At 40.5% G+C, this 14,677-nt stretch overlaps 1 protein-coding gene across 4 annotated transcripts in view; it reads left to right on the top strand.

Annotated features, from left to right (window-relative positions):
* The window catches only part of CARF (calcium responsive transcription factor), a 61,495-nt gene that overhangs the window by 6,630 nt on the left and 40,188 nt on the right, over window positions 1–14,677 (top strand). For all 4 annotated transcript variants that reach the window (XM_075069996.1, XM_032775347.2, XM_032775349.2 and 1 more), the window contains exons 3-6: window positions 1,125–1,349; window positions 6,426–6,546; window positions 10,002–10,131; window positions 11,986–12,070. Coding sequence is in view for 3 of the 4 variants with exons in the window: in XM_032775347.2 (XP_032631238.1) it covers window positions 1,125–1,349; window positions 6,426–6,546; window positions 10,002–10,131; window positions 11,986–12,070 (561 nt within the window). In the remaining variant the exon portion in view is untranslated. The remainder of the gene's footprint in view (window positions 1–1,124; window positions 1,350–6,425; window positions 6,547–10,001; window positions 10,132–11,985; window positions 12,071–14,677) is intronic.

Raw genomic sequence — 14,677 nt, 5'->3', positions numbered from 1 at the left:
TAAAACAAATAGTTCCATGCATTCATTGCTGTTACTCTAATTTATTTATAGGCCCCAAGCCACAAATCTTTTGTCTACTGAAAGTACAACAATGGGTACTAGATTTTTCATGCTATGTGGCCAGTTTCTGACCTGCATATAGAACTTAGAAACATTTTTCCAGTTATTAGAATTCATCATTAACAAACTTTCTGTTGTACTAGTGATTAGGTCATAAAGGTTCAGAAAATAATGAATGTGTGATTTCTGGAAGAAGTTAAGCAAATTCCACTCTTCTTTTTAGGTTGTTCAGATGACATTAAAACACCCCATCATATGGGTTTCTTACAAGAAAGCTGTCTACTTTGGCGTTCTTATACATATTTTTCCTTCAGTCTAGTATTGTTTCTGAGTGTACCCAGATTGCTAATAGTGCAGAAGCTTCCTAGCTTCAGCTGGTAGCTGCCAAACAAAAATGGAATGCGCTATAACCCTAGATCAAGTTTGACAGGCTTGGTGAGATGTTTACATAGCCCATTGATTCTCAGTCTTGCCGTATGGAGCTTATGCATTGTATTATCTTTTCGTACTGCCTCCATGCTTCATATCTGTATAAAAAATTTGACAAAGATACTGTGTCAATTTCTATGTTGTGGTTCTATTGACAACCAAGAATGAAAAAGTATTGATTTGAGACTCAAGTAGCATATTTACAGATTTTTAAGAAATTTGAATGAAAAAATTTATAGAGATTTAAAAAATTATATTATTATATCATTTTCCCCTCCCCCCTTCCTTTTAAACCTTTGCCCTCCTACTTGGTTTTAAGTCTTCTGGGTGGACCCAAGCATGTTATTTTGAAATGTAACTATTTTTGGAAGCAAGTCTTGGGTACAAGTGGTTTTGCTTCACCCTAGCAGAGGTTGATTATTTTAGGAGGCAGAAAATAATATTTTCATCATGGAAGCAGGAACAAAAAATAAAATCACTAGTCAATAGACACTTGGACACTTGGGGGGGGGGAGTTCCTATGAGAATGAAACGTAGCAAGTAATGTATAAAATATATTTAAATTATTATTTAAAATAGAAATAACAAGTTGATACTAAGATTAAAGTATATTTCACTGTTTTTCCCTGTAAAAGCATCTAACCTGCATGGATTCCAGGGATCCATCATTTGAACAGAATGACTCTCCAGCAGTCTTGCCCATCACAGTGCATGTTTCAGACAATTCATCTGTGTCATCGAATACACCGGTGCAGCTATCCCAGGCTCAACCTCTTTCCACAGAAGAGTTCCATCTGGTAGACCAGAATGGTCAGCCTCTCTATGAACTACAGTCACTAGGGGATTCCAGTACACAGATGGTAAGTACATATAAAACCACATACCTGCTGAGCTCACAAAAGAGGAACAATGTTAAGGACAATGTCCTGAAGTGGTTTAGCGTTTCTATATAAAAATATTTCAGACTCTGGGAACAAGATGATACTTCTCAGAGTGGTTTATTCTCAGTTTATTCTCTTAGTTCTTAGTTGCCTCTGCTCAGGTCTCCAGATCCTGAGTTAAGCCATTACTGACTTTAATTCATAAAAATCTAATGTGCTTCCATCATATTCTCAAACTGTATAGAAGACCATCCCACAGGGTATGTCTACACTACGGGATTATTCCGATTCTACATAAACCGGTTTTGTAAAACAGATTGTATAAAGTCAAGTGCACACGGCCACACTAAGCACATTAGTTCGGCGGTGTGCGTCCATGTACCGAGGCTAGTGTCGATTTCCGGAGCGTTGCACTGTGGGTAGCTATCCCGTAGCTATCCCACAGTTCTCGCAGTCTCCCCTGCCCATTGGAATTCTGGGTTGAGATCCCAATGCATGATGGTGCAAAAACAGTGTCGCGGGTGATTCTGGGTAAATGTCGTCACTCATTCCTTCCTCCGTGAAAGCAACGGCAGACAATCATTTCGTGCTCTTTTTCACTGGATTGCTCTGGCAGATGCCATAGCATGGCAACCACGGAGCCCGTTTTGCCTTTTGTCACTGTCACCGTATGTGTACTGGATGCCGCTGACAGAGGTGATACTGCAGTGCTACACAGCAGCATTCATTTGCCATTGCAAGGTAGTAGAGATGGTTACCAGTAGTTCTGTACCGTCTGCTATGCCATTGTAAATTGACGATGAGATGACAGTTATCACTCGTTCTGTACCGTCTGCTGCTGTCATAGGTGCTCGGCTCCTAGCTGGTCAGCTGGGGCGCAAAACAAAAGGAATGACCCGATCAAATCCCTCTCTTATGGTTATCTAATAGAGTCAGTCCTGCCTGAATGGCAGTGTAACTAGAGACACCAATGATTGTCAGAGAACCAGAGATCAAGCTGCTCCGGTCAGATACTCAAAATGATGACTACATGCCATTCACGGAGGGTCCCCTGCAACACAACTCCACTCATGATTCCTCTCCCAGCCTTTCTGGCTACCGTGCAGTGTCCCCCATTGTGTGATGAAGTAATAAGATGCAGGAAAAGAAACACTGACTTTTTAATGAAATAAAATGAGGAGCAGCCTCCAGCTGCTATGATAGTCCAGGCAGGCATAAATGGTGCGGGGAGGAGCCCAGCATCCCGCTCATGATATCAGTTACAGAAGTCTTTCTTTAGACATGAAGCGGGTGTGAGGGGTGCTGATGGAAACTCAGCCCCCGTTGCTATGATGAGGACGGTACCAGCCGTGCTGTACATACTACCGGAATGACCGGGAGTCTTCTATTTTACCCAGGCGCCCCCGGCTGACCTAACCTGAGGCCAGCCAGGAGCACTACGGGGACGATGACGACGGATAGCAGTCATATTGTACATCTGCACACGGGGAGGGGAGGGAGAGATGCTGCTATTCATTGCCGCAGCACCGGCGTCTACCACAGCATGCGGTAGACATAGGGTGACATATAAAAAGTCAAGAATATTATTTTTTCCCTTTTTTTCACGGGGCAAGGGGGGTAATTGATGACATATACTGAAACACCCGGACAATGTGTTTGACCCTACACATTGGGAGCTCAGCCAAGAATGCAAATGCTTTTCGGAGACTGTGGGTACTGTGGATATGGAGTCCTCATAGTCCTCCCTCCTCATGAGTGTCCGTTGATTCTTGGCTTTCCGTTGACTCTTGTCACACAGCACTGGCTGTGGCTTCTGTCTATCATAGCCTGGAGATTTTTTCAAATTTGTCATTCGTCTTCTTAACGGAGCTCTGATAGAACAGAGTTGTCTCCCCATACAGCGATTAGGTCTAGTATCTCCCTTTCGTTCCATGCTAGAGCTCTTTTTGGATTTGGGACTGCATCGCCACCCGCGCTGATCAGAGCTCCACGCTGGGCAAACAGGAAATGAAATTCAGAAGTTCGCGGGGCTTTTCCTGTTTACCTGGCCAGTGCATCCGAGTTCGGATTGCTGTCCAAAACAGTCACAATGGTGCACTGTGGGATACCGCCCGGAAGCCAATACCGTCGATTTGCAGCCACACCAACCGTAATCCGATATGGTAATACTGATTTCAGCGCTACTCCTCTCGTTGGAGAGGAGTACAGAAACCGGTTGAAAGAGCCCTTTATATCGATGTAAAGGGCCTTGTAGTGTGGACGGGTGCAGCGTTAAATCGGTTTAACGCTGCTAATATCGATTTAAACGCGTAGTGTGGACCAGGCCACAGTGGGAACAGTCCTCAATGCTCCCATTCTTCTTTCTCCCCTTTACTGCTTACTCTTTCCTCCTTATCTCTCTACTGCTACCCTGTGAGCCACTTTTGCTGAATGTTGGGAATTGTGAACACACTCAGTAGATTTGTAAGGTATCATTACAAAGTTTATAGAGACCTTTTGCATGAAGCATATTCCAGTTACATTATATTCACATTCCAAGCATATTTTCAGAAAGTATATGGAGTGCAATGTCACACCTTCCTCTTGAACTTACTGCCAGCGACATTGTCCATGGCGGAGGTAGTGTATGTAAAATTCCATTTTTTTGGACAGGACATTTGCTACCCAATTCTCTTTTCTTCTCCTTCTGAGCATCTTCCTGTGCTTCAGTCTTTTTGTGTTTTAAGTCCAGTGCTTGCTGGTGTGCAGCCCTTTGTTTGGCTGCTTCTGCCTTCATGACAGCCTTTTCCTGGGCAAATTGCGCATCAATTTCCATTTGCTCGCTGAGCTGGGATACCACAGAGGACAACCCTCCTGCCAAAACAGGCATCCCTCCGCTCCCGTCTTGCTGAATTAGACACTCCAGTCAGCTTCAGCACAGACCCAGAGGTTGGGCCACACCTCACTGCAGTTCACTGAAACTGAAATCCCCTTAGCTCAGGGGCTTCTTAGTTAACAGGGACTTTCCCAGCGCCCAGTGTTCAGCCTTCCTGGGCAATTTGCAGCCTGCATAGTTCTAGCTTCTTCTCATCTTTGCTCTTATTTATTTGCTTACTTTTCTGTCCCTATTTCGCTTACCTGAAATAAGCAAACAGAAAATAACAAACCAATAGTCACTTTGTCTGTTCTCCAGCCGCACACTTAAGATTCACTTAAAATCACTACCAGTGTCTCAAAGCAATCAACTGTGCACAGATCCTGGTCGACTACGCCACTGTGACAGGTTCGATCACAGAGACCCCCTTGGGACTGTTACCTGATGTGCTGAAACTACCACTGAGCCTGTTTTTCACTGCCAGCTTGGGGCTTAGAACCCTGCCTTGTTGAGTCAGACACGATGGTCTGCTGCAACACAGACCCAGGTCTGGTCCACGCCCCCAAAGCTGAAGACTTTAACCAAAAACTGCTTAGCTGTATAAAGCTTATGCACGGTAAACTCATAAATTATCTGCCCTCTGTAACACTGATAAAGCGAGATGCACAGCTTTTTGCTCCCCCAGATATTAAGCACTTACTCTGGGTTAATTAATAAACAAAAGTGATTTTATTAAGTATAAAAAGTAGGGTTTAAGTGGTTTCAAGTAATAACAGACAGAACAAAGTAAGTTACCAATCGAAATAAAACAAAACACGCAAGTCTAAGCCTAATACATTGAAGAAACTAAATACAGGGTAAATCTCAGACGCAGAGATGTTCCAATAAGCTTCTTTCACAGACTAGACTTCTCCTTAGTCTGGGCCCAATCTTTTCCCCTGGTACAGTTCTTGTTAATTCTAGCTCAGGTGGTAACTAGGGGTTTTCTCATGATTTCAACCCCCTTTGTTCTGTTCCACTCTCTCTTTTATATTTTTGGCACAAGGTGGGAATCTTTTGTCTCTTTGGGTTCCCATCCTTCCTTCTAAATGGAAAAGCACCAGTTTTAAGATGGATTCCAGTACCAGGTGACATGGTCACATGTCCTGTGAGACCCCGAAGCCTCCATTCTTTCCGGCCTGACTCACAGAAACACAAGGCTTAGAAGTAAACAGAGCCATTTACAACCAATTGTCCTGGTCAATGGAAGCCATCCAGATTCTAAACCACCATTAATGGCCCACACTCTGCATAATTACAATAGAACTTCAGAATAATACTTCATATTTCTAGCTTCAGATACAAGAATGATACATTCACACAAATAGGATGAACACACTCAATAGATTATAAGCTTTGTATTGATACCTTACAGGAAAACTTTTGCATGAAGTATATTCCAGTTACATTATATTCACATTCCAAGCATATTTTCAGAAAGCATACGGAGTGCAACGTCACATAGGGCATCGGCGGTAAGTCAGCCAATAATATACCCCTTCTGCCTTTCTCCCCTGATTAATTTGCATATAACAATGCCTCACAAGTGACTCTAACTTTAATTTAGGGAAACAGTAATGATTTTCTGTTTCAGATAGTGAATACACTTTTTAAAAAACCCTTTCAATAGAGCTGGTTGCAGTGTTCAAACAAGGCTGTTTGGATGTCAGAACAAAATCACAATTGCTTCTCTCTATTTTTAGCTTAATAAATGTTTAGTTTTTAAAAGGCTTTGAGCAGTTAGAAATCAATGACAAATACTGTATTTTAGAGTGCTAAAGTGGACTGTCTTCCATCATAAAACCTCAAATTTCTCATGCTGTAAAATCAAATTACTCTGCAAATGTAAAACAATTTCAAAGGTACACCTCTACCTCAATATAACACTGTCCTTGGGAGCCAAAAAATCTTACTGCTTTATAGGTGAAACTGTGCTATATTGAACTTGCTTTGATCCACCAGAGGCACAGCCCCGCCCCCCAGAGCACTGCTTTACCGCGTTATATCCAAATTCATGTTATATCGAGTGGCGTTATATCAAGATAGCGGTGTAGTTATTATTCTGGTAGTAGCCAAAACATACTAATGCCACTGAAAACTGGTTAACCAGATCATGCTATATAGTTAGTATTACAAAGTATTTTTTATTCTTATTTTAATAGATGATTGTTGCCAGCCAGTCAGAACATGGACAGGTGCTACATGTAATTCCTTCGACCCAGCCAGGAATGGCACAAGTGATTATTCCTCAAGGGCAACTTTTGGATGTCACCAGCACGCAGGGTGAGTTTTACCTATAGGACTTGAGGGTTGTCTGTTCTTGTGGCCAAACACATATCAAATGATCCATCTTTATGAATTCTTTATTTCCCCTTCCCTTCAATTAATATTGTAGATATAATACTAAATACCGTATATACTTGAGCATAGATTGGTTCATTTATAAGCCGCCACCCCCCCCCCCAAGATGGATAACTAAAAATGGAAAATTTTTATAATCCATTCATAAGCTGACCCTATAATTCAGGGGTCAGCAAACTTTAGCTCTTGGGCCATCAGGATAAGCTTCTGGTGGGCCGAGATGGTTTGTTTATGTCGAGCGTCCACAGGCACGGAGGTAGACCTAAGTAAACAAAGTGTCCCAGCACACCAGCTGCTTACCTTGATGGGCCAGGACAACAACTGGTGGGGAAATTTTTTGGAGGGAGAAGCTGTGGGTCAGGGGAGTAACCCCTGTGACCACCCCCCACATGACCCCACCCCTAGACCGGGATCCCCACCCCATCCCTTCCCACCTTATCTGGATGTCGCTCACCTGGCTGGAGCTGCTCCGGCAGGCTGGGCAGCGTGGTCGCAGCCTGCTCTGGTGGGCTGGGCCGAGCAGCACTGCCACAGGGTGCTCCGACGGGCCAAGCAGTGCAGCCACAGCCCGCTCATGGGGGCGGGACCGAGCAGCACGGCTGCAGCCTGCCAGCCCTGGAGCTGCAGTTGCTTGGAGGCTGTGGGGAGAGCAGCGTGGCCAGAAGTGGAGACACTCTGGCCCCGCCTCTTCCCTTCTGGCTCTGCTGGCTGTGCTGCCTCTCTTTGCTCCCTCTGTTGGGGGAAGGGGCTGTGTCCCACCTCTCCCTCTCTATACTTGTTCATAAGCCGATCCCCTTCTCTGGTGCTTCCCTTTTTTTTTTTTGCTAAAAAATGTGGCTTATGAACGAGTATATACGGTATTTGCATTTACAACACTGTTCATCTGAAGATCACCATGCACTTTACAAACATTTAAGTTGGGACAAGATCCTTGTGAAATAAGTATTACATATTATGCCCTTTTGAGATGTAGTATGGGTAAGTGGAGGTATTGAGGGTGAAATTCTGCCCTGGTTTACATCTCATGCCATCCCATAAACTTCAGTGGGGATTCACAGAGCTAGGGTGACCAGACGCCCCAATAAAATTGGGACTCTCCTGATATTTAGTTCTTTGTCCTGCATCCCGACCGAGGTTGTGTTGGTTTTTTTTTTTGTTGGTTTTTTTTGCTCTGCTGGTGGCACTCCATTTTTTGTCTCCACCAGCGCTGCGAACCCCCCACCCCCCATGTGTTTCAATATTTTGTTCCTCTCATCTGGTCACCCTAGGTAGAGCCAAAATAGATTCCATGTCTATCTTTCACTTTCCTCAGGTACATTGTATGTCACCAAATTTGACTATTCCTGGTTATCTATGCAGTTAGGGGCTTCTCCTCCTTCTCTGAAGGAACAAATATCTGTGGTCCACATATAAGGCCTGCTTCAAGGCCCACTTTAGTAAATGGAAAGTCTCCTTTAACTTCAGAGGGCTTTGGCTCAGTCCCATAATTCTAAAAAATCTGTGAAAAATCAGTGAGGAACCCCAGACCCAGTAACAATAAAATCTCTGGAGGCACCCTCAGCATCATTCCCACAGGAATAAGCAGATGAAGTTGCCAATAATGAATAAATAGCTTTGGGGCATAATGACTTTTTTTAGTCAAGATTTTTGAATGTTATTTCCTATGCGTTCTGTTCTCTTGACTGTACCATTTGAAGCAGATGTCCACAGCCAATGAGTCTGTCTCGATAGTTCTATGTATGAAATTATCTGCGTTTTACTAGTTTTATGTAATCTTATAATTAATACTATGGGACTTTTCATCAGTTGATCTCAAAGCATTTCACAGAAACCCAGGGAGGGAAGGAGGGAGGTCAGTGCTATTATCCCCATTTTGCAGAGGAGTAATGCAGAGCACTGAGAGGGCAAATGACTTGCCCAGTGTCTCACAGAAAATCTGCGGTGGAGCAGGAAATTGAATGCACATCTCCAAGTCCCACGCTGATGCCTGAACCGCTAGTCCAGCCTTCCTCTGTGCAAGCAAATACTCAGAGAGCCTCCCCTCCTAACTTTAACACTGTACATCTCCAAATGTATCTGAATTTTGTGTTGAGTAGATAGCAGTCTATACTCTTTAGCTGGGCTATGAGAACAGTACATTTCAATTATAGTACATAGCATTGATTTTGACTTTTTAAAAAATAGTCCTCCATTTGAAAAGTGACTTTCACTGGAGCCTCAACTTTCAAGAAACTTTCCTATGGCAGACATCTTTTTTTTTTTTTAAAAAGTGTCACCAGCCTACCCCTCAAGCATTATTTGAAAAACAAAGAAACCATCAGAAGCTGGATCCTTGGGGCTTGGTGGTGTGCTCTTTATTTTATTTGTCTTTTGCAGTGTAGTCTGCTAGAACAGAGAAAAGCAGTACATAATTACATGTTTGGGGTTTTCAGAAATGCAGTATTTTCTTTTAATTTTAAAAGGATTTTATTATGTTTCCAAATTGAGACTTTTGGGATGTTACACTTAAAAATGTATAACATCTACTTTAATACTGTCTACTGGGAAAAAAGTATTAATGTTTGTGCTGAGTCAGACAAATCTGACTGCTTCATTGGTTTGCAGGTACTGCCAGTTTGAAATTATTGTTATATTGTTTAAATTTATAAAAATGAAGTAACATGTTAAAACAGTAAATGATGCCAAAAGTGGTGCTTTTACATTATGGGCCTGATCCAAAGAACAGTGAAGACAATGGAAATTAAAAAAAAAAAATCTACTCTGAAGCCACATACACTGAGTACTTAAGGTATTCATTGAAGACAAATTAGTATTTTGCCACTGATTTCTTGGGGCCAAGAGGATTTCACCCTTGATATATCAAGAATACATTTTAAGCACAGAGTAAGGTGCAATGAAACACACCATTGCTTGTGTAGATAAGCTTGCTGTTTTCTTAAGAACAATTTAGTCAATCTAGTGGAATTTCAAAAATTTGATTGTTCCCTTGTAAGTTTAGCTGAACACAAGGCTTTATCTGTTTACCCCAAATTTCAGAGACAAGTTCTGCTGCTCAGAATTTCCTAAAGAGATACTCATTAACAAACATCCAAAGGCCTTTCTATGTGAAGGATTTCTGTATAGTAGTAGAGTTACAAAGATGAAACAGTGTAACATCAATGATGTATTTGCATGCATATTCCTACATTTTATAAATGATCACTATTCATTCATAATTATTTAATTTCTCTATAATCTGCCATCCACTCTATTCCTTTATTTCATGTGCAAAAATGTTTGCTTTTCCAACAGATCACAATAAATCATAACTTGTCATTTCCCCGTTCTTTGTGCAGTTATTAAACAGGAGGGTGGTGTGGTTTTTTTCCCTCCCAAAGATGTTTCAGAAGAGAAACGCAGTGACGGGAACTTGCAGACAGTAGCAGTGGCTGCTATCGCAGACAATGCAAGCAGTTACATACTTCATCCCCAATCATCTCTCACCGTGTCCAAAAAGACAACAACCAGGTAGGTGAGAAGGTAAAGAGCAGATCAAATATCACTTTGCACTACAGACCCATACAATTAGTCATATCGTCAATTTCAGTTCATTTTTGTAATTGTTATTACAAAATTATTATAGAACTCTCCACAAGTGATTGTAGTCTGTAAATACTATTGAATGACATATTGTAGGCTGGAATATATCATGCAGGGAACAGCTATAGATGTGCCACAGCCCTGAAAAGAGGGGTAAAATATCTAAATTCCAGAGACAGTGGGATGTATTCTGATTTCATATTGGTGTACATTTAGAATAATTCCATTTAAATATTGAAATTACTCCAGATTAATACTGGTGTAAATGAGATCTGAAAGTGACTCAGTGACTGAGCATAGGGAAATCGTGAAGCTGAGTAAAGTTTTTTGTATTTGCATTGTGGGAGGGAGGCTGTTTATTAGGAATTACAGGCCAAAGAGAAGAGCTGAATCTTAAAATGGAATTTGAAAGAACTCAGTCAATTAGGCACAGAGAGGCTGTTGGTGTCAATGGGAAAGCCCTATTTCAGCTGATGTTCAGGGGGAAACTCATTGGGCTTCTTCTGAGAACTCTGTGTAGAAATCTTTGCTAACAGAGTTTTCCTATAGTTGACCTTTGAAAAATATATTAATGCATCACAATTTCTTAAAATTAGAAATAAGCTATATTCTCACTTTTTTCTTATATCCCTTTTGTTCGAATACGGCAATCCTAGGTTTCTTGTGCTTTTAGTTGAGAATAAATTAGGATTCCTTTTCATATAATTAATTTTGATTTTAAAAAGAGAAAATCTCTACAAATTGTAATATTGACCTTTTCTTTCGTGTGTGCCCTCTTTGGTAGCCTCCCTTCTTACATTAGGATTTGGTGGGAAAGAAGACATGTTAGGTCATTATCACTGCAGCATAATGTTGTTTTGCAAACTGACTATATTGAAGATGTCTCTAAAATGTAGTAAAAATGTTTTGTGAATAGACGTTTGAATGTAAGTTTTTGGAGATGTTATGCAGGAAAATAAATGTCCTGAAAACCAAACATATCTGTAGCTGGATTTTAGGGCTCTTTGAGTTGGCAGTAGGTGATTCACATGGGTGTTGGAATGGTAGACAGATCCTGATGGATTTAGGGAGTTAGAAACAAAATGTGACCCTTTGTGTAGGGACCCCATTATGCTCACTTGAAGCACTTTTTGGTAGCTGTTTTCAATAATTTAAGAATTGCTATATTTGAAAACAAGTAACATTTAACATGTATTTGATGTCAGTGTAGGCTCCAGAATTCTACCATGGACTTCCTTGTATACTGGATCTTTAACAAACTCCACCAGTCTGTTTTAACAGTGTTCTAGCTGTGATTTTTGTCAGGAAGCTATATGGCTTATATTTTAAGTATGTGCTTAAGAGCTTTGTGGGAGGACAATGTGGGTAGGTAAATCTTTTATTGAACCAGCTTCTTCTGTTGCTGAGAGAGACAAACCTTGGCGCTATACAGAGAGCTTCCTCAGGTCTGTTCTTAAGTGCTCAGGTCTCTTCTTTAAGTGCTTTGCTGAATTAGATGACCCAACTAAATAGGAGAATACAGAAGCCAGAGAGTGGCATTTTAAAACATAGCATTGTGTGAAGTTTTACAGTAATTGTGAGTCATGTTGAGAATAGAAACTTATGAAAAAATTCAAAGATAATTGTCAGTTACAGATATTGTTACCATATGTACAGTTCGGCAATAAAAGTTACCAGCAGTCATAATGCAAGGATATTGACAAAGAAAATCAAATATTGGCTTTACTTTGGATTTAATGTCCCTCTTGATTATGTCTATATGTTTATTGCATTATTTTTCAGGATAGTGGAAGACCTTTTTCCAGTCCCTCTCCAGCCGCTGCCCCCAAACACTCCGACGTGGGCCCGTCGTCTCAGGAACTGCGAGGTGGGCTGCAAACAATCGTAATTATACTCCATTCATCTAGATTAAGAAACTCACAGAATAAAAATTTTAGTTATGTAGATTATTTGATTTTAAATTTCACAGTGCTATTAAAAAAAAAATCTACCACTTTTAAGAAGAGGAAGTGCTTTATAGCCATTCTTGGGTGCTGTGCAAACCTCAGTGGTTTGTACTAAGACACTGCTTCATTTGATTGCATTTAACAATCCATTAATTGGATAATTTCTTTCTTGGGGCCCAAGCCTTCAACTGTGCCTGTAACTTTACTTTCATGAGTAGTCTTACAGGAATTGAATTCAATGGGATTGCTATTGAGAGTAAGGGTCCATGCCTGGTTGCAGGATCAGACCCTTAGTCTACAAGAGTAAAGGTATCATAATATCAGTATTCCAGAAGGGCATTTATATTTTAATAAAATCGCACAACTTTACTTAATAGTCTTCTATCCCAGATAGCACAGTATGTACTTGTTTCTCTCATTCATCAAAGGACTTTTCTCATATTATCAATTATTTTTCTTCCTTGAAGTGAATATTTTTTCCTTGAGCTTTCCCATATGCAGCTAATTTTGTAATAGAAAATTCTTTAGATTTATAAACCAGACTGGTCCCCTTCCTACCCTTAGTTATTTAAAAAAAAAAATCCATAAAGTGATTTTATTTCCATTGATATAGTGCAAGCATTGCACCATGATAAATGCCACAGAATTTACATAGTCGGTTTAAATTAAACTTTCCACCTAGCATGCCATTTTAACTAAACCAGGAATCAGCAGCTTTTAAATCTGAGAACTACATATTCTTAAGCTGTCTAATGTCTGATTGCAGAAATGTAACCTTGTGGCTAAATGTGATGCTGCTGACACATGTAGACATCAATTGATTTTAAATTTCTGAGCAATTTAAAATTCCTCTCTGTGCACACCTTCAAATAATCTGTAAACTAATTAAAAAACACAGATAAGACCTTATTTATCACGTGCAAGTGTTAATATAGTATTAAGTATATTGATATACACACCCAAAAGCCAGGAAATTGGTAACATTAACTTTACCATACTGAACATTATTTTTGATTACTAATTTGACTGTTAAAAATATATGCAGTATGTACAACATGGGTGAGTTAATCTTGTTAGGATATTGCAAAGTTAAAGCTCATATCATTTGGGGATAGAATTTTTGGTCATACTTCATATTAAGGTTCCATTTATACATTGCTTATAACAGGTTAATAAATGATTAATCAGCTGTTAGAGTCCAACAGGTCAATTTGTTGCAGATAATCATCACTAATCCCTTCTTTCTATTGTGCCTATAGCCATCTATATCACACATGCTGCTCATAGCTGTAACATTTGCATAACATCTGTTAATCATTTATTAAAGTATTTTATATAAAACTTTATTTGAAGTTCAATGGGGGTTAGTTCCCTTAGTCCCTTTTAACATTTCCACCAACTGTGTTTAAATTCATAACCGTAAAATCTGCATCGATATAGCGTTTAATGTTCTCGTATTGTAAGAAAAAGGAAAAAATACTGCTTCTGTTTAAAGTGGCAGTTCTACTCTGAATAGTGAGAATGTAAGATCTGCACTATGCTGCTCCACAAACCTATTCAGAGACATTTTGTTCCCTTTAGTAACAAAAATAAGTTTTATTGTTTTACTGCTTTTTATTCCTGTTAGCACTGCAGAGCAGGAATGAGCTGAATTCCATTCCTTCTTGTGTATCATCAGTAGAATTGTTTTACTAAGTTCCAGTGGGTTATACTATGCAAGCCCATTGAAGGGAAATGGGTTGCACAGGTGTCATTGAGGGCATAATTTGGAGCCAGTGAGGTTTTCAGATGTAACTTAGCTGAGCTTGTCCTGTGGAACCTTTTATTGCTGGCAATATGTTAGAAGGAAAGAACCCAAGCTAAGTTTGCTGGGCTAGCAGGTTGAGAAGAACCTTCTTTACTTCTCAGCTGAGCTGAGCATGCTTGAGACAATAAACATGGTACCCCAGAATTCCACTTTTTCAGTCACTTGTCAGGACAAACTGAATGTTAACAATGTTAGTGCCTACATGGGTGCCCTGGGAGAAAAGAGCACATGGAGGCTTTACCTATTGTGCTTGTGGAATTGCTGGCTGCAGTACAAAATTGTTGTTCCCTTGAGCACTAGGCTCAGGACCCAGTAGCATTCCGCAGCTCAAGAAGGTGAGGCAGTCAGCTCTTGTGCATGACTGTAGGACTGATGTCTGTCTGGCAATAAGGACAGAGCAGCAAAAGCTGCACCTTTCCAAAGTCAGCGTTAAGGGCTGTTGCTGACCATGCTCCTCCTGTGCCAACTGAGCTGTTCTCCCTACATCTGTTCTTTTCAGGCAACTTATCACACATCACCTATACAAAACTACAAGCTTTGTCTGTGCATTTAAATGGCCCAGGTAAGCTGTGGAGTTTACTTCACTGAGGTGAATTGGAGCAGACATTTTGATGTAGCTTATTTTTTAAGTGAAGGATTATAATTTACAGTAAAGGACTTTTGATGGGCTGAATTAACGAAGTGCCTTTTCAACTGTGTGGCAGGATGTTGAACACTTCAC

This window comes from Chelonoidis abingdonii, chromosome 10, assembly GCF_003597395.2.
Source record: "Chelonoidis abingdonii isolate Lonesome George chromosome 10, CheloAbing_2.0, whole genome shotgun sequence".
Taxonomy (NCBI): domain Eukaryota; kingdom Metazoa; phylum Chordata; order Testudines; family Testudinidae; genus Chelonoidis; species Chelonoidis abingdonii.
This window is presented reverse-complemented; position numbering and strand designations above follow the sequence as displayed.